The sequence below is a fragment of the Aptenodytes patagonicus genome, chromosome 17, assembly GCF_965638725.1.
Source record: "Aptenodytes patagonicus chromosome 17, bAptPat1.pri.cur, whole genome shotgun sequence".
In the NCBI taxonomy this organism is placed as follows: Eukaryota; Metazoa; Chordata; class Aves; order Sphenisciformes; family Spheniscidae; genus Aptenodytes; species Aptenodytes patagonicus.
In genome coordinates, this window is record NC_134965.1 from 11,678,816 (window position 1) to 11,704,439 (window position 25,624).

At 39.0% G+C, this 25,624-nt stretch overlaps 1 protein-coding gene across 5 annotated transcripts in view; it reads right to left on the bottom strand.

Moving 5' to 3' along the window:
* Positions 1-25,624, bottom strand: part of SYNRG (synergin gamma) — a 44,157-nt gene that overhangs the window by 18,183 nt on the left and 350 nt on the right. For 2 of the 5 annotated variants that reach the window (XM_076354678.1, XM_076354676.1), the window contains exons 2-15: positions 21,186-21,226; positions 19,736-19,854; positions 17,654-17,784; positions 17,217-17,322; positions 16,493-16,604; positions 15,025-15,324; positions 14,063-14,287; positions 11,500-11,577; positions 10,617-10,813; positions 9,502-9,750; positions 8,524-8,660; positions 5,911-6,029; positions 5,670-5,732; positions 2,273-3,220 (exon numbers count right to left, since the gene is read on the bottom strand). In XM_076354678.1, the coding sequence (XP_076210793.1) occupies positions 2,273-3,220; positions 5,670-5,732; positions 5,911-6,029; positions 8,524-8,660; positions 9,502-9,750; positions 10,617-10,813; positions 11,500-11,577; positions 14,063-14,287; positions 15,025-15,324; positions 16,493-16,604; positions 17,217-17,322; positions 17,654-17,784; positions 19,736-19,854; positions 21,186-21,226 (2,825 nt within the window). The remainder of the gene's footprint in view (positions 1-2,272; positions 3,221-5,669; positions 5,733-5,910; positions 6,030-8,523; positions 8,661-9,501; positions 9,751-10,616; positions 10,814-11,499; positions 11,578-14,062; positions 14,288-15,024; positions 15,325-16,492; positions 16,605-17,216; positions 17,323-17,653; positions 17,785-19,735; positions 19,855-21,185; positions 21,227-25,624) is intronic. The other 3 variants (XM_076354681.1, XM_076354680.1, XM_076354679.1) reach the window with 2 other exon arrangements.

Sequence of the window (25,624 nt, forward strand, 5' to 3'; positions counted from 1 at the left end):
ACGCAGAACAAATTAGGTTCATATAACGTGACTAGGTGCTAATTAAAATACTTTTGTCTTAGAGTGAAATGTAAATTTGGGTTAAAAGAAGCAGCCTGGTTGAAACTAACAGCATGCAGCCAGTGCTCAAAGGGTTATATGGAGTAAATGCAAGAGAAATCAGGCAACATTAGTATAATCTACCTTCCACACAAAGAATTATAGCAAAGTTTAAAGAGACAGTATCCCCTTTGGAGAGAGAAAAACTGAAAAACTGAAAACCTTTCTTCCCTCAGAGACCAAAGTCTGTCGTATGGGAAGCAACCCAACGATTTCTTTCTAATTCCCAGCGTAAGCAACCTACCTGCCCGTACCTGGAAGCTATGCAACGTGAAATCTCAATAGCCAAAGGGTAAAGACCTCTGTATCGGTATGTCAGAAAAGTCAAATCATTTATCAGCACCTCTGTCCCGCTGCTGTTTCACTGGAGATGTTACACGGTGCTTGCAAACATGCAGTTCCCAATGACTAGTCTCCCATTTCTCAGCAGTGAGGATGACAAAGGGATACTGTCCCTTTTTGACATTAGATTTACAGATCGAAGAAAATTAAGAGAAAAAAAATCTGCTTTTTAACTTTATGTAAACTGAAAAAAAGGACTTGAACATCAGCAGTTCATAGCTTGAAATGCATCAAACATACATAAAGGAACACATGAGCACAGAAGTATTCGTAACGGATCGTCCAGAGCACGCTCCGCTACGAGATCCAGAGTTAAATGGAGTAAAACTCTCCCTGTGGAAAAACATCTAGCTTGGCACCATAGGAGAATACAGACTTGTTTAAGTTTAATAAAAATAGCTTCTAATTAATACTTCAGAGTTCAAAAGTTTAGCAACAAGCACATGATCGGCTAACCCCTTTAAACAAACCAAAAAAGTCTTTCCTGCCACAAACGGCAATTATTAATCACCGATTTCTGTGGCAAAAGCTCACATCCTGTAGAAGAGCTACATAAGTCTAACTACCACCAAAAGAGGCTAGAAAAATATTAGGAAAAAGTGCTTTCAAAACCAAAGTAAACATTCAAGAATACACTGTAGGTGCTACGTTTTTGACAGCTCACTCAACTTGGAATTTTACCAAGCAGTAATATGAAAATTAAACGTCTTTGCTAATAAATTATTCCTGATATTTTGTACCCTGTTATAGAGTATCTTCCATGTCAAAGTTGCCAACTTAATTCTCTCCCCTACTTAAAAATATCATATAATGCAAAATTACAGTACTGTATATTTTCTCTACCCATATCTGCAAAAATGGAAGAAATATTTCATATGGAAATAACCAATTCTTGCAGTAACAGCTTTTACATTTACAGTTTGTATGCTCCCCCCTGTTCAGAAAAGCCTTTGACTGCATAATACTTGTCGCTAGAACACAGTAGTGGTTCCCGTATTATTGAAGGCCACAGAACATTTAACTACATTTTATCTTCCTATGTACATACAAAAAGAAAAAGCAGGACACTTGGGAAATCTGTTTTATGATACGCGATCAGATCAGAGACGGTCAATTCACTCTTTCAGGAGTACTTTCATAAAGGGAAATTAAAGAAGGTGAAAACCTGATAAGGATAAAGTAAAAGTCCCATGGTTTTAAATTTAGGTCCAAGAGTTACCAATCACGAGGCTAGCATTTACAGGCCCTTTGCACAATTATTCCAATGGGGGTTTTAACTCTAAAAAGGGTAACGCAATACTTCTACTTGCAGTCCTGCAAAATACTGGCTAGACAGATTAAGCCCCACCATAACGGGAATATACTAGTGTTGTTGATTAGACAGCTTTTCATTAACAGCACAAATTAGTGTTCTGCCTACCCTTTTAAAAGCGCAGAGCGGGTTAAGTCCCCAAGCTTTGTTGAAACCAAGAGATTAAAGTGAGACACTCTGCCATTCATCTTGCTAATATAAATGGAATGACATTGTTTGTATTAGTGGAAAATTTTCCACTCAAATCCCTTAAGTGACAACAGCTAACAGGTACCAGTAATATGATGTTGCCAAATCTCAAAAATAAACTGGCATGGAGTTCAAACTGTTCAATCTATTTTAGTCATCTAAGACAAAAAATAAACACTGCCCTGCTAAGGGGCTGTTGGCTAGCGGGTGCACAGATTTGGAAGTCTTTCACTGCTGAAAGACTAGTGCATAATACTGTAATTTAGCACACAGAAGAACACCGAAATCTCCATCACCTACGTTACCAGAGCAATCTAACCAGTTCCTCACCTGCTGCTGGTGGATGCTGGCCACTAACTGTTGGCAAATCCAAAGAGCTATCAGACATGACATGCTTAAGATCTCCTCCCACATCAGCCAGTTTCATGTCAAACTGAACAGACAACGCATCTTCAGAATCCTCCTTGCCGACACTGCTGCCACCAATAGAAGGGAGATCCAGAGACTTCACCGAAGCAGAGTCTTCTTTGGCCTGCTTGAAAGCTGTGACTTTGTCCACCAGGGACTTATCTGCACTGTTGCATGTGGAAAACTTGTTAGAGTGAAAGTCGGCAAAATCATCATCGCTCTTCACTGAAGAAAGCGTGTTGTCCTTCGCCTCCTCAAAGCCTGCTCCAGGGCCTTCCAGAGAAAGCTGTTTGAAGATATCGTATTTGGTGGGCGTAGCAGCGGTGGCAGAACTCTGCCCGCTCTTCACCGTGCTGGCAGATGAGCCAGACTGAGGAACAGGACCGGCCTCCAGCTTAAGTGCATTGTATTTGTCATCTGTTTTTTGTTCGGAAAATCCACTGCTATTGTTGAAAGCCATAAAATCTGCAAAGTCATCTTGTCCACTGGCTGATGCGCAATTAGAAAATTCCCCAAAGAGGTTGAACTCTCCAAACTCATCAGCTAAGCTTGAACTTTTGCTGGGTGCTGGTTGGGCAGTGGTAGATGGAAGAGGTGGTGGAGGAAAGGAGCCCGATTTTGATGTATTAAATGCAGGTGGAAAGGATGGCTGCTTGTTTTCTCCAGTAGAGGAAAAGAGATCCAAGTCTGCTAGATTCAAAGAGGTCTTTGCTTGTGTTTGCTGTTTTGACTGAACAGGCAGAGAAGGGAAGGATGTAGGGAAAGTTTTGTCTTTTGTAGGTGGCTCTAATGGTGAGATACTGTCAGCGGTTTTAAAATCTGTGAAACCATCATCGGTTCCTGCAGGCTTGAATTCTGCAAGGTTATCTCCTGAGAATAAACACACCAAAAAACCAGTAAGATACTGCAGTGACAACAAATACATCATACTCACACCATGCAAGCAAGCAAATTATTTCATGCAATGTCAGAAGTTTTTATGCAAACTATTTAAATTAAGACCTCAGGTTCCACGTAGAACTGCAAACTCAACTTCTATGAACCACGCAAGTTTCAAGGTCAGCGATTCTAACAGTCATTCCAGCAAACACTTAAGTCTTTCACATAGCCTCAAAGTTATATTAAATTCCCTTTACACTGAGTTAATATCAAAACAAACCATGACCAATAGATTCAAAAGGTGATCCGTACTGTCTCACTCAGTTTCCACATAAGTTCTTTGTCCCACCTCATCCTTCCCATAATTGCCAAGCAATGAATGTAATCTTGAATTTCACCTATACCAATATAGTATTTGCCTTCTTACAGAAGCAATTCTCCCCCTCCCTCCCTTCAAAATATTGCCTAAATATAGTTTATTCATGGGGCGTCAGCAGAGGGTTGAGACAAAAGCAACCTTGCTGATAAGCTGAAAGGGGAACATAGTATAGACCAACTGGACTTGCCCGGTGGCTGAAGGTACTTTTGAAAAAAGTTCACTTGAAAGAAGGCAGACAGCCAACAAGCCTATCCAACTGGGCGTAATGGGGAACCCGACGGGTGGAAGAGACAAAGCCTCAAGCAGAAATGAATGCAAGGTGGTGATCCTAACATGTTGGTTTAGAACATTTTTAAGCTCTCATTTTAATCTATCCTGTTTTCCTTCTGTCAGGTTCACCTAAACGTACAAAAGCGTTAAGTGATCAGAACTTCAGTAAATGCAGTATAACTCAGGCATCTTCTAGCTTCTGCTAAGACTGATTACAGTTTTACTAGGAAGCTTGGAGACAGACTTTCGCATGAAAGTCAGCATGATTAATCCTAAAATGTGCAGATCTCTAGTTCAACTACATACTGAATGTAAGATAGTACTATGTAAGGATTAGAACATTAGGTAACAACGTTTTCATTGAATTTACATTAAATATTCTGGTGTACTAATTTTATAAGTTTCTTCCTGTTCATACACAATTATTTTTTTAATAAGGCAATTTCTTTTGAACATGAAAAATGTTGAGTTGTTTAACCCATTCACCAGCATGTACATATTTAGACTTCTTGTCATTTTAAAGTATTGATGCATACTTTAAGACAAGTGTCCAATAAACAGATTTTGTTCTATTTTAGAAGTACACCATTAACATTTAATTAAGCTACCACACAATGTCATACTTTAACTTAGTTTAACCAAGATTTAAAAGAATACTCTTTATAATGGTAGTAAAGGACCATGACTATACCTGACACATTATGCCATTCTCCCTCCCCTCCAAATCAATTCACTTGGCCCAGTAACAATACAAATATTCGTGAAATTGCTATTCATTGATCAAAACTAAAACACCACAGCAAACTAAACTTACTGATGAATTGCAAACTTTTCCATTAGAAATGTAAGCTGGTGAAAGGGTTAAGAGTGGTCAGACCTGGATAGCAGGCAAATATAGTAATTTTCTATATTCTAGAACATGTACAGAAAGAGATAAAATGTTGTGATTTCATTTCATTGCATGCATTTAATCCTGAAGAGGTACTGAGCATGAAAACCTCACACAACATTACAGGAGTTTCAGAAACTCAGTGTCTGAAAAAAAGAATTCCGTCTTTGAAAAATAAGGAGTAGGAGTGAACTCAGGTAAGCAGTTTTATCCTAGAATCTGAAGTTGTCTTCTAATAACGAGTCAAAATGCTGGGTATAAGATAAATCTATGGAAGTCAGGTTAAGTTAGTAATATGTTTATCTTCTGATCTGTCTACTGACAAGAAAAATGAAAGTTTTTCCCCATCTGATTAAAAAGATGAGATTACCATTCATATTGCATAAATGAGTTAGACATAGATGGTTCTGGAAAAGGCTTAGGGAGACTCTGCTTTTGTAATTACACAGATGTTGCACCTCAGATACCAGGTTTTATTTTTCCCAATCAAAACCAGTTAAACACAAATTTCACAATTAGCGATCAGATTTATTCTTACAGCACCAGAGACCATGAAAAGTTTAAATTCTGCCCTAACAATAGAAAAAAGTTGCAATTTTGTCCAGAAGCATCTTATTCTGTCTTCTAAGAACACGACTCCTTAGTTAAAATGGACAAATTCCAGCCATACTATTATTCAAAAATAAAACTCAGAAGCATCCAAAACAGACGTGGATCATCTAGAACTACAATTTGTAGATTGTTCCAATAGTATATTACACTATTTTTCAGGATGCTTCCTGCTAAGTTGTTTAGAGGAGCGGAAGCACCATTATTCTAGAATTCTAGCAATGGAAGTTCTGCAGCTCATAAAAATAATCATGAAAACACGTTAAAACAGCACCAAAAAACATACTGCTTACCCAAGTATTTGCTCTCTGATGGTTGTTCTAATTCACGGAAAGCACTATACTTGTCTCCACAATCTAGTGAATATGAGAAAAGGAATACATTTACATAAAGATGTTAGGAATTCATATCATAAATTTTATATTGATATAATTGCTCTGATTTTGAAATATTAATAATTTATCAATGCCAAAACCAAGATATATGAAATATTGCAATAAATTGCTCATAGTGGTTGTATATTTTTCCTTTTACCTCCAAAAGTAGCTGTACTATCAGAAGGCTTCTCGGCTGCAATTCCTTTAAACACAGCATACTTATCAGTTGATGAGAGTGTCTTATTACCTGGGAGCGGCATTAGTAAAGAAGGAACACTAAAAACAAAAGAGAGAAAAGCAGAAGTTCCTTAATTTATCCATAAGAAATCTACGTTTCCAGGTTTTATTTAAAGGAGCCTCTTATTATGACTACACAATTTGGATCACTAAACCTAAGCTTGTACCCTAAAGAGTTTTTAATCAAGAACCTGACGTAAACTACCTCAGTATCTATTAAGAATAAGAGCATGTAAGCAGGCAGCTGGGTAACTGATGGGTGAATTCGCAGTTTATCTCACCTAATCATATTTCTTTAGGCCAGAAGTCAATTTTCACCCTTCTTGATTTTAATTTGTACCAAAACATGCACAAAACATTCCAGAACTTTACACCACAGGAATTCTTAGCCCAGGAGACAATAAGCACACAGACATACCCCAGGAATCACTGCTGTTTAATTTATCACTTTGCCCAGGACAGCGTAAGGACAATTCTCCCTGATAGAACTAGATACAGTACAGAGTTAAAACCACATGAGATTTTGCCAGCTCCATTCTTTCAGCTTATCTACTTTTGATTATATTTCATTACATATTGCAAAATAAAGAGAATAAAGTGGAACCACTGTTCAAAAGGAAGGAAAGGATAACTTTGAATTTCTGTCAGTGCAAATCAGCGAGTTTAGGTAGCTATCTAATCAGCAAAATAAGGATTAGTCCACAGTTACACAAGCAAATCTTTTTGCACATAAACACACTCTACTTTATATAGTAAAACTGCCATAATAACCTAACACCATGTTAGCAACTGCTGTAAGATTTAGAAGACTTCTGCGAAAGCTTTGCTTGCCCTCCACACAAGCCCCCTTATCAGACCTTGGCAGTTCTACAGAACAACATCCTTTACATATGAATGATGCATTTTACCTCTAGTTTATGTCATTCAATACTATGCACATTGAAAATGTGAATGAATTTCTATGGTCTTCTTTGGCCTGAAGCAAGAATCTTTCCAGAGCCATTTAAATCTCCTTATCAGCAGCCTACAAGCAACATACAAACCTAGCGCTTGCACACACGTGCTAATGATGGTCTGTGATGCTTGCAGACAGACAGTGCAATGTCAAAAAAATATAGCTTATGGTAATATAATTAAATTTCACATCACTGCAAAACAGGCTATTAGATATGCAGTCTTGGCAAATGTAATGGTTAATCATCTGTACTCTACAGATGGCTTTTTTTTTAATAAAGCTCCATAAGCAATTAGATTATAGCTCGTTGTAACATTCTGTTCAAAACTGAACGCTTTTACAACTGAATAAAGAGAACTGCTGCAGTGAAAAAGAAACACCATTTTTAAATTTTTTTTTTTTTTATGATCCCCTTCCCATTGTGGAATTTACAAGCAATGTTTCTGTTAAAACTTTCAGTAACAGAATAGCTTTAACCGCAAAACGATGTCTAACAAATTAAGGTATACTTAAAACAGAGCATCTTCAGATGCACGTGGCAGTGACTGACATCAGCAAAATTAAATTTCTTACATAGAATGCCGTTAGGCACAGTGTAACAGAACAATTTGTTTTATTATGCTTTTGACGTCACTGTTGAGGAAGCAACTGGTAATCACTGCTTACCTGGAAAGCGCTAGTTCTATTTGCAACTAAGAACAGTCAGTTCAACACACAGAAAATTTGTATGTCTACAATTAGACACCTGGGAGGTACATAAAAGTTTGCCATATGCAGTAAAAGGAAACAACACTGAAATGTTGTAATCACAGGACTTTGAAAGATTAAATGTATACTCTCAAAGGGACTAAACATGCTTACTTATTTTGTTATACCAAATTTGCCTGATCTGGAATTACATTTTGGCAGTCTCCCAAATGAAAAGCCAAGACTGCTGAAGTCTGAATGAGATTTCAATTGAGATTTATAGTCAGTTATCGGAAGTTTAAGCAGTGGCCAGAGAAACGATAGAAATAACGAAAACTGTCCACTGGAGTTCTCAGTCATTTAAGAGTACAACGTCGTGCTCTTTGCATGAATTTTGGGGTCCGTATTCAGGGCCTGAAGAAAGACCTCGATGTCAGCAAATTGTTTCTTATCAACTCCAACAAACATGGGGTCATACTTTTAACGGAAGCACACAGCACTAAATGCAGAACTCCTCTGTCCCAGTGTTATTTTTTCTGAATAGCTTTATGTAAGATTTTCACCTGAATGCACAGTATGAAGTAACTTTCAATTGCCTGTGCAGTAGTATAAACACTTGAAAACTTATCCCCATACCTTGTAAACACAATTTACCTCAGCATGATGACTAGAATGCTAAAGAACAGCCAACCACCTATGGCACATCAAATGCCATTTTTGATTCAGAAAGCCTAATTGTAGTAGTAACAACCTTCAAAAGAAACTGTCAGAGTAGAAGTCAGGTGACAGAAGAAAATTACAGGCTAGACAGCTACCCACAAAAGAGGAAAACATTTCATTTCTTAAAAGAGTTCTAAAACACCAAAGGGGTGGAAATCAAAGATCTACTACCTGCTCCGGTGCTGTGAACTGGCTGCTTTGGAGGAGCCAGCTACATCCCCTTGGAAATCAGTGAAAGAGTCATCTAGTGAGCCAGACTTTGAGGCATCTTGAAACTCCTGGAAGTCATCATCTTCTGGTTTTACTACCTGAATTACAAACAACATGTAAATTGCTATACTGTTGTCTTTTCAAGTTGTCATGTAACACGAAAGCAGTTCAGAGTTGCATGATCGACTTAAGAGAAAAAAAACAAAGCAAAAGACAGAAAAAGCCTTTCAACGTAAGCACGCAAAATTAGCATGGTCAGTCCTTCCACTTCGCCTGCTCCTCACCCAACGCAAAACACACACAAGGTGTACAGGATTACAAGTAGTATGCATGAAGAACAGGTGAGTAAGGAACTCTACTCCTTTCACATTAAATGTATTATTGATCATAGCCATGTAATCTTTTAATACAGGACAAATATTAATAATTTAAATCAATCAACAATTTAAAATCAATACACACAGCAAAGGCATCAGAAGAAATGTTCTCCGAAGAAGGATGAACCATACTTGCAAACAGCAAAATTTATCCCCCACATGATTTACAGTGTTGTAAACCAAAGGTTTTCATAGTTCTCAGCTTCTCCTGAAAAGTCTGACTTATTTTACCAGCTAATAGAGTCTGTTGTAGAGTTTAACCTAAAATTCCATTTTATGTGCATTACAAAATCCTAACTACAACTAAAACCCCCTTTCAATGCAATTAGTTTGGAATGGAGAATGCTTTTATACCTCTTCTAATGCCACCAGAAAGAAACAGAAAAAACAAAAGAACATCCTTAGTGGCGTGACTTCATGTTTTCAGATGTCACGTGCTAGATTTCAGCTCCATTTTTTCCTGTTTACTTAAAGTCTGTTGTCACTACGTAGCTTTGAAAGAGTCAGGCTAATTCTCTTTCCAGGACAATGGAGATTTGCCATGCAACAAGAGCGAGCTAACCTGACTCGGCGGGTAGGATGGCACAAATCCTCCCGAAGGCTGTGCTGCAGCTCCGCCCGCTGGTGCCGTGATGTTCATTCCCATCACGGCCGTCCCAATGCTAAGAGGCATGGAGACGGGCGGCGCGGAGGGCATCAGAGGCTGCTGGCTCACTGTGGCAGGCAGCGGCATTGGAAATCCAGTTAAAGTAGGAACAGGGGCAGCTGGAAACTGGTTTAACACGTCAGGACTCACTGCAGGTATTCCTCTCTGCAAAGGCAGAAAAGCAAAGACAACCATGTACACACGTACACATCAACAAAAAGGCATATTGCATTCTCACCCCAGTTTCTAGCTTGTATTATTGAAATCATGATAGAGCAGGGTACTGGTCAAGCTTCAAGTAAACCTTCCAAAGGAAAACATGCTGTCAAGAGCCTCTATAAGTGAATCCTGACTGCTGGAGTTACACAGAGGGTAACGATACCTGTCTGGGTGGGCAGAGGCATTTGGCAGCATTCTTGTTTGGCTTTTAATAAACCAATCTAGTAAGCACTGGCAAGCAAAGCTATGTTGAACCTGGTGTGCTGTATCATCTTTCCTACACACCACTCCAACAAGGTACCTCAGCTTTGATCTTCGTCGCTCGAGATGCTCTTGCCTTAGTTTTCATACAGGGCTGGTATTTGGAAATAAACTGCTAAGAGATGACACTATGCTGACAAAGAACGGAAGCCTAAAATTAACACTCCACTGGTTCAGGAGAGAGGTAGCAAGCCTAGCTATTCGCAGACTAAGGGATACAGGAACCATATAGTCTGAGGAAAACAGATGTGTATACAACAGAACAAAAACAGTCAGTATTTTCTACTAGAAATACATATACATGTGTTTGGTAGGTATATCTAAGAACTATCCTCAACTGGCACTAAAGAAAGGAGTAACTGAAATGTAAATGCAGGGGATGAAATTATAATCCCACTGAAGGTACAAGGGGAGCTTCTCCTCTGGACTTCAAAAGAAGTAGTATTTTACCACAGGTGTGGTATACCAGCCACTTCTGCCAACACGCAATCTATGGCAGATTAGTTAAGTGAACTGCCTTTTTGCACTGATCTCCAAAGTGTTAGTCATACCTGAGTTACTCCTATCATAGCCAGGACAGCGTAGAGCTCTTCTTTTGTGAGCTTCCCAGGGGTAGTGCGGTTGGCTAAAGCCCATATTTGTCCAAGGGTCTCTCTGGGCAATCCAGACGACATCAGTATGGGATAGAGTTTAGCTGTATCTATTCCAGTAGGAGTCAAAGTGGTTTCTAAAATTTTCTTATACAACTCTGTTAAGAGGGAGTCAGTATTAGACAGTGACAACTGCTGTTTTCAAGTGAGTTTAAGATTGCTTTTCTATTTCGTCTCAAACTCAACATGTAAGTTGAGTGTAAGGTAAGGCACAGCATTCTGGCATTGTATTGTATCATCATGTTTCATCTAAATACATTATTGGATGGTCTTTACAGACAAGTTTAACACAAGCAAATAAATATTTTATATAAAATATAGTCAGTGCTCCATTTCAAAACATGTTTCTTTAATGAAATTGCAGGATAATCCATATAAAAAGATAGTTATAATAGCTTTATGTATTTAAACCTCAGTGTAATCAATGTTTACTACAGCATTTCATTTTCTATTTACTGTGTTATTTGCATATATAAGATAAATAGCCTTAAGAAATGAGCCTGCTTAATTACAAGACAGGCCAAAAACCAGACTACCCATGAAAGCAGTATTATCAGCAATGCAACCTCTACTAGCATAATCTTCTGTCATAACAAATTCTAGATTAAACATTTAACATGCTTGAATAAAACCCATATTTTTTCAAATGCAGATAAAGCCACCATAAAAATGTAACATATCAAAGATATAGGATTCATTTGATGACTGAAGAATAATGCTTTGATCAATAAATGGCAACATAAGCACACATACATTCACACCTTATATTGCCCACTTTGTTTACCTGGGACCAAGCTATCGTTGTAAATCCAAGGAGGCATCATTTGCTGAATTGGGTCCTGTGAAGGGAATACTCCAACTCCTAAACATATTCCATTCAGTAAGAAAAAGAAAGACAGTTGCATTAGGATATACAGATTCAGACTATAAAGATCTTAGAGACTAGATCATAGTTGGTCAGTATCATTTAGCATTTCAGGCAAAGATTTCAGATAGGAATCACTGTGCTCAGAGGAAAAACAGCTACTGCAGGAATATGTATTTCAACATACCTAGAATTATTCGACAGTAACAGCCAGAATATGGTTATATACATAATGAAATAAGGAGCTCCTCATTTGCCTCCCTCTTAATTTCTAGCTCTACAGAAGCTCAAGTCTCACTGTCTCTTAAAATTTCATAGCAGCAGTTCTGTGCCATACCAAACTTAGTCTTCTCATCAAGTATATGCTATTAGGGCTACTTGTGGAATAAATAAATTCATACCTACCATAAGAACCACAATGTTCCACCAGAACATCCTTATCGAGGAAATCCACAAACAGCCTATTAGACTGAATCTCAGCAAGATCTTATCCCATGTTCACAAAAACGTATCCATTGCCCCATAGTCTTCAGATCCAGAAGACGTCATAGCCGCCTTCACTACTACAGGCTTTCATAACATGATCTGCCACACTTTACTCCCTGTGAATTGGTTATTCCCTTCTCCACTGTGTAGACTCTTCCCCTCAGTCTCATCGTTTTACTTCCTATCTAGCTCCCTCTAAGCAGATTTTATGCTCATCTTGGATGGAGCTCTGACAAAAATCAGAATCATTTCAGATTTCATTGTCTTTCCCAGTGCCCTTGCATCTCCTCATCTTCCACATGGATTCTCTCCTGACTGCAGTCTAATTTCTAATCATCCCACAACTCCAAGCACATTTTAATATAAGCAATTCCTTCCATTTCACCAGCCAAGTAAAATAAATTTGCTACTTCCTCCAGCCTCATTATTCTTCAGCATCAACCACCCTTCCATACACTTCTGCATCCTACCAATTCTTGCTTCTCACCCTTGAATCTCTCTGATAAAACTCAGCCCCTTAAAAATCAATTAGTATGAAAAGTAAAAAGGAATTCTCAGCCATATTTAGTTGATAGATAGGAGAGTCTTACTCAAAACTTTGATAATATCCAGGTGACTAAGGGTCTGCCATTTTTCAGCATTATCACTTAACTACTAAACTTCTGTTCCTCACAAAGTACTTCAGCTCATCCTTCAAAGCACCCTTAACATTTGGAACTATTCTGAACTATTGTTGCTCTACATAATCACTTCCAACACCGTCTTCATCTGCAGGCTGTATTTAAACTCGCTGTCTTACAGTCTTAAACCAGGGTCATTTCCTGCCTCCTCTCCCCCCGCCCTTTTTTTTTTTCCTTTTTCTTTAAATCAGGCATCATATTGTGTTGAATTGGTACAAAACGAACAACACAATTCACTGTGAATTGAATACATTGTGAAATGAAAAAATGAACAGCTCCTATTTCACACTGTATATTCTTTAAAACTAAGTCACTTTTAGCAATTTACTGTGTATTACTAAGCCCCTCCACTTATTAAAAATGTCCATTCAAACCTTTTAATTTCATCCAATGATGTTTTTTAAATATATTGGATAAGAAAGCACTTGAAAGCAACACATCCAATGACTGAGGAGAGGAACACATGAGTTTTTATTAATAAAAAGTTATGGTACTTCTAGAAGAGAAATAACTGCTTGAGAAAGTGCCCAATCCAATTATCTACAGACCAGCAGCCTTCTCCCCCTTCTCCACCTCCTCTCACCCCCCAGTAAAGTGAGAGTACACAAAGGCTACATTTATTTTTATCATACTTGACTACAGTGAAGCCCACATTTCATGTAATCCTTAAGTACAACATCAGAGCACTAATCATCAAGGTGCACCAGAGACCTTGGATCTATTTTGACTGGAATAAAACAAAACCAAACAGTCAATAGTCAGCTTTAATGAAATCCAAATTGGAACTAAAGCTTGCTTAAAGTTTTCATCTAGTCCAGCTTTTGAAATTTTGATCCCTAAAGCACAGATAGTTTTAGGCATAATGCATATGAGCAGCAAATTGTCTGGGAAACAAGTATTAACTAGCTAAGAGTTTTAAGCTAAAACTCTTTTTATCCCCTCAGAGTTAAAAGATGAAAACCCACCATGACATTGACCATCTTTAGTAATGTTTCCTTAAATAATTTAAAAAAATAAATCTTTAGAGAGCACATCTTTTTTTTCCCCAAGAAAGAAGACAGAATATTTTAAAACAGCAGACCTGATTAAACAAACACGTTAAAAGTGATTACAGCAGTAAATTCACGTGGAAAAAGTTCAGAGCAAAATCATAGTTGTTATACTTTTAGGAAGGAGCAGGAGGCACTGACATATTATTCAAGCAGGCATTCAGAGCAAAATTATGCAGGATTGGCCTTAGAATTAGTGTACAGAGTGTTAGCATTCAAGCAGCATCTTATTAGATTTAAATTCTGTCAAATGTTTCATTTGCTCACCACACTCTTCAACTGCTATGTTTTGTTCTGAAACCTTGTGCACCTCTGCAGCAGTGGTACCACTTTCATGTCCACCTACAACATCCCAGTCATTGATGGTTAGACTGGGATGAACTTGGCTTGCAGCCGAGGCTTTGTGCCCAACTTCGGATGTTTTAAGTTTGTTTTGCTCTTGTTCAGATTCATTTGAGCCATTATCTAAGGCTTTCTCCTCCAAGGAAGAGCCTGAATAAACAGCAGGAGGAATTATTTATATTTTGTTATTAACCACCCAGATCACAATTCCACACTTTCAAAGGAAAAGTATTATTGGTACCACTGATGAGTTATCAAGATGAGTATCCGTCCCAGCTTAGACCAACAGCACCACCCTGTTCAAACACTTTTATAGCCTGATTCTGCCCTTTACTTACCATGCATACACAACAAATTCAACAAACAAAAAGCAACAAGTAGAAGGAACACACTAAACTATTTTCTGTATTAGGATTACCGTTGCATAATCATCTAGGCATCAGTATCGGAAGTGTCCAATATCTACTTATATCTGCAAAATTCTTCACGTTAATCTCGCCAACATCCATTCAGCCTCCAAGAGAGGAAGCACACAAGTGCTCCACATTAGCGTAATAGTTATTTTTATACCACCATCTCAACTCTATCTTTTTCTACTACACAGACTTACAACGATGCTAGCACACAAGACTTAGTTCACTTAAGATCAGCCATCTGCATATTTAGCAATCTTTGGATCCACACGTGACTTGCTTTTACAGTGCAGTTCTAAGGGAAGGAAGAAGGGGACTTAAATCATCTTTTCCCATGGATCAGCAGGTTTCTACTTAATTGTCTATATATTACTTCTTTCAGACAGACTGAAAAAAAACCCAACTAAATAAGTAAAGACGCTGTGTAGCTCTATGACAGAAGGTGACATGTAAAAAAATATACTTTAGTGTTACCTGTTTTATGGATATTGGGTGAAGATGCAGAGGTAGGAAAATAAGGAACCTGCCCAGTTGTACCATGCAGGATGGATAACACTGGAGTCTGGGCTGGAGGGAGAGGTTGGACCACAGCCTTTTCTGAAAGCAGTTGCCCAGCCTCAGCAGCAGAATGGAAAGGCTGAAAAGGCTGAGAGGTGGTTTGAGGCACCAGTTTGGGGATTTCAACAGGCCCTTGTATAAAGTCACTAAATTCTTCATCATCGAGAAAAGCAGAGTGGGAAACAGATACAGCAGAATGGGATGATGTGGGATGATCTGTAAAATGGAATGAACACACAATGCAAAGTGATGAGGAACAAGGTTCACAGGTGGAAAGGTAGGAAAAGTGGCAAATACTAGGTATACATAGCAGATGGGTGAGGGGAAACAGCAGTGGATGCGTTATTTGACAGAGATGTGCAGAGTTGTTATTGTCAGCATAACAAACACATAGGGTAAAACTGAGCAGCCACTTCCAACCATGCATCTTCTCTCCCAGATTTTTTATGATGTAAACACTTTGACTGAAACTTGATTCTTAACACTGGCTATGGAAGTACACTATTTGTTTTAAACAGACTGGGTCAAAACAAATCGAGAAGTAACATTTCAAACTGGACATAATGGGGGTGTGCACGGGGGGGACATTCTCCCTTAAAGGAGTGTTTTATCCTCAAAAGCTCAGTAATATATCATAAGATATGTAAGAAATGTGTACTCATTTAGACAATCTGCTGTTTGATCCCTTGCATAGTTACCCATTTTGACAGAACTGACATAGGACAGGCAAATCTACAAACAGAAGATTGTCAGAAATCACCTGTAACTTCAAAATTATCAAAGAGCAAATCCACAGTACAGATAAAGATTTTATACAGGAAAAAGCTTGTCTAGATAAGCTTTGTTTCAGGCTAGACACAGAACAAACTATACTACAACCCACAGGAAATCTTTAGTAGCAATTGTTACAAATGTAGTAATTACTGAGAAGAGAATACAGAAGGCTTCGGTTTGACCATGCCCAGGCAATGGTACACAAGTAAGCTATTACAGTACACTGAAGTCATCATACAATGTTTTGGTCATTCTTAGCACTTGTATAGCACTTCTCAGCTTCAAAAGCACTCTGCAAAACATTAATTAATGCTTTGACTAGAAAAGAACAAATGCATTATCAATTTCCGTGATATTTCACATTAAGCACAGCACGTTAAGCTTTCTTTTAAAGATTTCAAGTCTTCTAATAGAAGCTGATATATCTAGTATTTCACCCTCATAATCTGACCAAGCAAGCAGTTGCTAGAATGACACTTTAGTTTACAAAACAGTTAATCCACTCACTTTGTACCACCAAATAAAAGTACTTTTTGGACTTAGTTCCCCCGCTAAGGATTTCAAACATTAGAGTTTTATTTTCAGTTGGAAAATGAGAAAAATGACAAACCTGGCTTTTTTGGATGTGATGCCGGTGTCGGGTGCATTTTAGCATCTCTAGAAAAACCATCTAAATTTCCTTTAATGGCTTCCAAAGCATCATCCCTGCTTTTTTCACCTGTCTGAAACACCACAGAAAACATTTTGAAAAATTCACAGAACAGCTCAGTTTTCTTTCAATATCCACACTTCTTCAGTACAAAGTTAGCCATGCCTGCTGTTAGATTAAACCCTTCTTTCTCCATCAGTGCCTTCCTGAAGCATATCGACAATAACCCTCATATTTAGAAAGCATTTATTTTGCAGACTACACCATAACAGTGTTTCTCAGTCTTTAGACATAGCTTTGTGCACAAGAACTATATATAAACCTTACTCAGCTATTTGTATTCTTGCAGGTAAGAGCCTTCAAGCTCGTTGCAACTGTCCAAACCTTTGGACAAAGTTAACAAACAAGCAACCAAACATTCTCTAGTCTAGAAGCTCAATCTGTTCCCAAATGTTACATACCAGGTTGGTTTATTTTTCAAAAGCTGATTTCATTTTCAACACCAGACTTTGTTTACATTACACCAAGAGTGTGTAAAGGACTGACTATTCCAGATGCTTTTCAAGATGTAATCTGATGTCTCATATAAGTTCCCCATTACTTGCTTGTTGAAAGAGACCATCCCATTAAAAGCCATTAAAAAAACCTGAAGAAAGACAGACCCCGCTTATTATTTAGGACATACCTTAGGTTTGACACTGCTTAGGAGTCTCAGCTTTTGTTTCTGCTCTTCAAACTGGCGCCGTTTTCTTTCTTCTTCCAAGAATTTCTGCTGGTGCTCAAACCTCTTCCTGAAGCAAAATGATTAAAAAAAATCTAAAAATAATTTTTCATTACAATTTTCATGGTAAGCTTCTGCTTGATTTTTCCATTTCTTCTGTCTCAAATTCAAGATGGCCTAGTGCACACATTTCTACTTCTCAGAGCTGTATGACAGCCACTACTAGCTTCATAGGTGACCTTCAAATACAATAGAATGATCTCAACGATATTCTACAGCCCTAAAGGGACTACTTTTCTAGAGAAGCTATCAATAGTTTTACTGTGTGGGCCACCCCTCCAGACTACATCTCCCCCTTAAAAAAAGAAGAATTTCCCAAGAGTCAGTAAAGTGTCACTTACTGTTGTTCCTCTGCAAACTGCTTCTGCATGTCAGGCGTGTACTGCGGGGCTGCTGGACGCATTCCCAAGAAAGAAGCCTGTCCCATGTAAGGCATTCCGGTCGCTGGCATCGGCCCTAAGGGCATGCCACCCTAGAACAAAATAAATACAACTCCAAGATATTTTTTTTTCCACAGAAAAAGACAAACCACTGGCAATTACACCCTGCCAAATTGCAAACTAGGTAGATCTCATAAAATTAGGAGCGTTAAGAACAGTTGGATGAGCAGTGTCTGAGCACAGACTAGCTGCTACAGAACAAAGCACTGGTCATTCAGTAGATGGCACTCTTCCCTCTCAATAATGAGTTACAATTCTTAAAGGATTTTAGAAGACAGGATGGTCTTCTGGTCAAATGCAAAAATCAAGACTTCAAATCCATACAACCTACCTCAAGAGCAGGAAGGTTACAGGCATCCTACAGTGCTACATGTGGTTCAGTACCATGCTTTTGGGTTTTCTTGGGTTTTTTGTTTCCTATTCTGAGTGATTGTGTAATACTGTCAAATTCCCTGCTGGAGGCGCACATTCCTAACCAACGATGGATGCTGGCAAAACGTGGTCTACTCATTTTGCAACCATAGCTTATCCAGGGGTCCGAGGGTGACAGCGTACGACAACAGCCAAGAGGAGACTTGTCTGAATAAACTGCATCTGTATCAGAAACATTTGCTGAGAAATATATTCTGGTACAGTTACAGCAGCAAAGCTTGCCTAATATAGAAGGGGCCAGAAAATAACTTCCTTTTCTTACCATTCATTTTGTGTTTGGTATCAGAACACATAGAAAGAGAACAAAAGTTGTTTATTATTTTTAGACCAGCTCCCATAAAAACATCTTCCTACTATAAATTTTACAAAATTAATCTAATAAATTCCAGGTGGGGGTGGGAAGGGAAGGGAGTGTAAGGAGATAGCAAGATACAATAAGTTCAATTTGTCACATAGCAATTTGGCTACAAAGCCATGCCAAAACATTAAATTTCAGCAAAGTGCAAATTTGTACATAAGCACATATGGTGCTAAATAGAAAAAACCAAAATATTAAAAGAGAGAAAACATAATATTAGCTACTCATATTTCATTCTTATTCCTCAATTAGCAACAGCAGAGCTAAAGACAAAGTGACTTTAAGCACGAAAGAATGAGAATGAAATACAGAAGTAGGACAAGTGGGAAAAACGGTCACATGAGAAAATACATCACATTTAACAGATTCCTTGCTCCCTAGAACAAGGTATTTAAAAAGAAAGTTTATGAATTGCCATCTACACTCAGGAAACTTAATTCTATGAACTCTAGCATTTGAGTTACAAAGGGATAAAACAATTCAGTGAATTGGTCACGATCAATCAGATTGTGTACACAGTCACTTCTTATCTGCTTATAAAGGTCTCATTTAAAATACTACACAATACACCACCTTAATGGTAAGTACATAAAACCAAAGCAAAAGAAGAAAAAGCACGAAGCAAAATTAAAAAGACAGAAGAGGTATGTTGTGGGAGTTCTGAATTATAGTTACTTAACAATTCAATACTATTACTAACCACACTTTGGAGTAGGTGGCATCTGGTAGCTTTTCAACATCTTGCTGACGCTTTTGTTTCTTTTCCTGTTCAGACACCATGCTTCTCTTATCACACTTTGGTGTCACAACACGTATAATGAAATGAAAGTTCAGATTCTGACATCTTTGAGTGGGCTATAGCGTCCAGGTTACTTTAAATATTACTGATGCTGTCCTTGCACTACACCCTCATTTCTCTCTACTCTACAACAGTGAGTAATGTATGCCAAACTCCCCCACTCTCTCTATCCAGATCCCAACGAAACTTGGAGAATTCTTTAATTAGAAATATCTTCAAAGAGAATACTACAAAATACAATGTCCCACTATGGACTAATACCCACACTTCAGTTTCTAGCCAAGTTCCACCCTCTTACCCCCACTGCAGTTGCAAGGGGACTATGGCATCAGCTGTCACCTTTCAGACAAGCACCAAGGTATCTCATTTCAGCCCACATTTCATTGCCACGCACCTGCATGGTCATGGGTCCAGGAGGCATCTGAGAACCATAATTCATTCCCATCATGCCTGGCATATTGGACTGCATGACAGGAACCATTGGAAATCCTTGCTGTTGCATAGGAATCATCCCTACAATGAAACAATAAACAAGGTAAGCTCCCAGTTAGTGTTAAAGGTGGTAGGGGGGTTGCCTTTTTTTTTTTTTTTTTTTTTAACTAAACCAGCAAAGGAAAGGAAAAAACTCTCAGTCTTGCTGGACTGTTTAAAAAATTAAAAAAAATATGCTACACTGCAGGCAGCCACAGAATTTCCTTACTTTAGATATCAGTCAGTCTAAGGGAAGAAATGTTATGGGGCTTTCTCAATAACTAAGCTGATGAATTCTCCCACCATCCTAAGGATTCTCTGTGGGTTTCTTCCCGTATGATTTTTGAAAGGGTCATTTCCAATTAACAAGATTTAATTAACCAAGTTGACTGGTGGTGTTCATTGTCTGTTTCTCTTGAAGGGGAAAACTTACAAACTGGCAGCTTTTGAAGATAAGTCTTGGGAAATAAACTCATCATTTCACAACGCAACTTCACACTCTGATCTGGCTGGATAACTTGTCTGTAGGTTAATTAGTCCACTACATATATTAGAATGGTTACAATATTTGTCAGTTAAAGCTAAACTTCAACAAAATTGGACAAATCAAGCTGGAATGTATTAATTCACTGGATAAAGCCAAGGGGATTATGTTTCAGTATTTTCATATCTCATATTTTGCTATCTTGGGAGACATACACTAACACACATTTGTTACCAGCACACCATGAGATAATTATAACTGTGCATAACTGAACATCACACGCAAAAGCACTCCAGGAGGGACATGACACACTCAGGAATAATCCATAAATCAGTCCCCGAGACTTTTTGTAAGAAAACCCTCCACTTTCCCTACAAGTTCTCTCTGTATTTTCCATTAATTAAACAGCACTGCAACAGGAATGAGAACAAAGGTAATTTAAGGCTGAGGCTCTTCTATTGTATTAATACTTTCCACACAGGTTGTGACTCTTGTCCCAGGGTCTTGCTGTGCTTTGTAAATATTTACCAGGTCTTGCAACACCCACACAATATGGGTATACACAGCTGGTAGATGAAGCATAAAGAGGTTAAATACCACACTCAAAATAACACAAAAATCTTAAAGGCAAATTCAGGTTAAAAATGGAGATATAGTTTTCCTAGATCTTTCATCTAGCATTCTGGTAACACTGCTTCTTCAACATTGCATAGAAAGTTTTATAAATGGAGTTATAAGGGTCAGCTTACCGGTACTGAATTCAAGGGGAAAACCAGCTATGGAGTTCAATTAATAATCACGCTTCTGAGCATCAGTGCAGAACTATTTTAAGTTGTTTAACGTAACTAAACAAAGAACTTTGTGCTCAAAATGTTAAGTTCATACATACCTTGAGGGGGGCCTAAACCACCTGCGACAGGAAACATGAAGCTAGAGGAGGAAAAAAGGGTACATGAAAGTCTGTAATTTTAGTGCAAACGTAAATGAATGAAAAAGCTACCTCGACTTGCACATCAGCACCACCACCCAAAGCCTCCCCCCACCTTCTGGTCAGCGTATTCATCTGCTCCTGCAGGTCTCGCAGAACCCAACCCCACCGCAGGGAAAAGGCCACCCCTCCCAGGGATCCCCCAAAGCACCGGAGAGTCCCACCAGCACCGTCAGCGTTGTCACAGGCTGCAAAGCTAGGAAGAAATAGATCTTATCCTCCACAGCAGCACTAAAATGGCTTTGACTCATCGACATCACCCACAAGAGAGTTTCGGCACCTACGCAGGTTGGCAACAGGTCAGTTTGTTAGTGTAGGCTAGGCCTTCAAGCACTGCAGAATGAATAAGCATCTCCTGTTGGAAGTATCTGATTCAGCAAGACCATTAACCGCACCAGACAATAGTTCTCAGCTGCTTAGTAACAGTTTTCTGTAGAGAAACAAACTATCCATGAAACCCCACCACTCCTGCATTCTCCCCCCCCCCTTTGAAACACTATCACAAAATAATGGGGTTTCTATTTTCTCAATTACATCCAATTACAAGAAAAATAGTGCCTTGGAAAAAATATTCATTCAAGTATCAAGGGCCAAGTGCACCTGGAGGAAGAACTGTTAAAATTTCAACTGAAATCGTAATGAAAATTGCTAGCCCTCACTTTCAAACAGAAGCAGGTGCTGTGCTGCCAAACAGCAAAAAAGGACCTAGTTTAAAAGTCTCATTTGCAAGCAACTCTCAGAAACCCACGTCAGCAGTAATTTACCAAACAAGAACCTCACTCAGTGTCCCAGGCAGCTATTACATCAAAATACCATGAAAGAGAAACGCATTTATAGACATTCAATATTCCTCAGCACGAGGGTGGATATAAAAGAAACTGCCTAAGAGTAAAGGAGAAAATGCTATCATAAATGACTGCAGACAGTTTTTCAAAACCTGCAGGAAGTTCCGAAAGCCAACCTGGTTTATAAATATAAAAGAGCTGTGTAATATGAGTACTAAGATAAAATAAGGAATTTAAATTATGCATTTATCCAGAAGCAAATTGCACCTACCCACTATACCGACAGCAGGTTACACAGTCACCAAGACAACCCATATTAGTCTTCATTTCATCCTCTAACGCGGAATCTTCTTAATACTGAAGCTTTTTCTTTTACCCTGACCACCACGTGCTAATTTCTCCTTCCACAACTAACACACACCTATGCTTTCCAGCGGGGCCTGGTGTTATCATCCTCAGTCACCCCAGTTTTTGGTTTCTCTGTTTGAAGCACTGTGCAGACGCACGCTACCTCGTCTCAAAACAAGTGCTGGGCTTCTCTGGGTTGGGTTCAGTTCACACTGCGACCAGGGTCTATTCAACTGACTGGTGTGCAATCCGGTCATTTTTAATCCACTTCTTAGCAGACAAATATTAACATCACGAAGACAAACAGCTGACTGAAAATCACAGAGGGACCCACGACTGAACTCTGGTGCTGGTCAGAAAAGCTGTTTTCTCCACTCAGGGGCTGAAGCCCAGTGAATTAACTGGATTTTGGCTGCATTTGGTTTCACCTATGGAAATAGCTGTTTTGGCTGCGAGGCTGTCAGTACAGAGTGCTCCTCAGCAATATACCCCCTTAAAATGCGTGTAATTTCAGATGTGTAGAACTTCTACCATAAAAATACACCATTCTTAGTTTTGTCAGAATGATGAAATATTAAAAGTTATTTTTGAAAAGCTCACAAGTATGGAAAAATGTTTGTAGCTTCATGTTTTCCCTCCTTGTTGGGGAATCCAGTCAACAAGAATTCTTCCAAATCAGCAAACGTAATGTAAACTGAAGAAGCATAGCAAGGTACCACTGCTTGTTGGAAGCAAATAAAAGCCAGACTATAAAATATTTATCCCTTTCTACAGAGCTCCTGATTTATTTATAAGTCTCTGTTGAAAAAAAAAACCCAAACAATCAACAAAAAAACCTGCAGCTAATTAGAGGGCACTGGAAGAAGAGCTAGTTAAAAGTAACAAAGCAAGCTCCTGCAGCACAGTACTCTGTACGTGCGGCTCGGATTCATCACGTACCTCGCTCCAAGATTCAGCTGTGCAATTGCCAACATCAGCCACACATGCACGTACATAAACCCTATCAACTTCTTTACTCAAGCAACAGGAACTTTATTTCTAAACTACTTTTCGGAGATGCAAAAGAAATGCCCGCGTCTAGTTAAAGCAGCTGATTCTCATCGCCGAGAAAGCAAGTTAAGGCACAGTCATTTGTGAGATTAACTGAAGCACTACAGAAAACCATTGAACTTGATAACCATATAGTGATAGAAGCAAAGTCAGAAGTAACTTTCTTTTAAAAAAAAAAATTTACTTCCAGTTATCTCAAAATAGCAACACTGACAGAAGAATTAAGAATAAACAGACAAAATTAGAACAGTCTTCCTTTTTAAAAAAAAAAAGACGGGCATGATAAATTAAGCAGTCTGTAAGGACCAATATACTACTTGGGGGCTAAAAGGACATTTATAGCTAAACTATAGCTGACTGTATGCTCTAAAATGACCAAATGCACTTTCTAGACAATAGAAACCTTTATGACCCCAGATATTTAAAATATATAGATTTGTTGACCTCTATTAAGCATGCTATTTTAATATAGTTTCTTACTCCTTGTTATTTCCACAATGGTTTAAATGCACCTGCAGGCATTTCTGTTGTTCTCAACAGCAGAAGCACTTTTCCACCTAGGTTCATGCAACTAGCCATCATACTTTGGGCAACAGAGTAAGAAAGTGTAATATATGTGATACGCTGCACAAAATAAAATAAATGTAAGGAAGATGAAGCAATTACCCTAAACACAACTCTTAAAGTAGTAACATAAATCTGTCAATTCCTATCAGATAAGTATTTTAAATATGGAGCTTCAAAAAAACCAAACCAACAGCTTCAGTCAAAATGCAGGAGCATGGGGAGAAGCAACTCCTTTTCTCTATTCATACTTCACTATAAAAGCTCCAAACTACACATAACATTTTCCTGTCTACAAGTGGATTTTCAAACTCCTTAATTCCCAATCAGTACAACTCTATCAACACAACATAGACTGTCACAGTATTTTTGAATGGCAGAAATCCACAAAAATTAAAGTGAAACAAGGCAAAGAATCCATACAGACACAGAGAATGGAACTTTTCCTCTACCTCCAGATTCATTCTCAAAGAAACTGAAATGCTAACAATGGGAAACAATGATTTTTAAATCCTTTTATTTTTCAAAACCTATAGTCTGCTGATAACATTTTTGTTACTTTCCTATTAAATTGCTGAGCAGGCAGCGTTGATCTAAGAGGTTAGACTGTTTATCCAGCCCCTCACAAGAACTATTTCATATTTATATACGTGGGGAAACACAAAAGATAGCCTCCCGTCCCTCCCACAGCACGCACAGGCAGACATATATGCTTCAGCTTTTCTCTTCCCAAGTATTCCAGACCCCTTGGATGCCTCTTCCCCAACGCAGAGCAGTGACCCAGCTCAGAGAGCTGACGGGGACACCCGCCTTGCGGGTGAAGGTCGCCCCGGTGCAGACCTCCCCTCCTCACATTCCCAATAACACTAACAAAACTGTAGGCTTCAGATATCCAAGACAACTCAATGAACTTATCTGTCAAATGCAAAATTTACCCAGCCTCCCTAGAAGTAGGACAACAGATAAACAGCATGCAAGAGCCTACGTTAAAAAAAAAAAATTACTAAGTCTTCAAAGGTAGTGAAGTACAGCTTCCTAGCCTTTCCAAAAACACAACGACATGTTCACGCATCTCTTTTACCACTGTTTCTTTCTCCTGACACCATTCCTCAGTCCTCCCTCTTTGCTGAAGTGCCCTTTGTGGGACGGAGGGGAAAAGAAAACTCCCTACAGCAGCGGCAGGCGAGCAGAGGCTCCGTCCTGCAGCGGCCACAAACAATAAGCAACACTTATCGCTGCCGACACCAGCGGCACCCAAGCAGGGCTGGCGAAATCCCAAAAATCCCTTTCCGCCCCAATATTTGAGACTGCGGCTGTGGAGCCTGATGGCAAGCGGGCTACAACTGCCCAAGCCCGGACACCACTGCCACAGGCCCAGACGAGCCGGGGGATAAGGTGGGCTCCCAAAACAGGAATAAATCCCAGCAAACTGCGGAGCCACCGTGTCTGCGTTCCCCACACCCTGCCTGGGACCCCCACACCCCACCCAAGACCCCAATACCCCTCCTGGGACCCCCACACAGCCCGCCTGGGCCCTGACCCCTCCGCCCCCACATCCCAACTGTACCCCGAGCCCCCACCCCACGAGTCTCC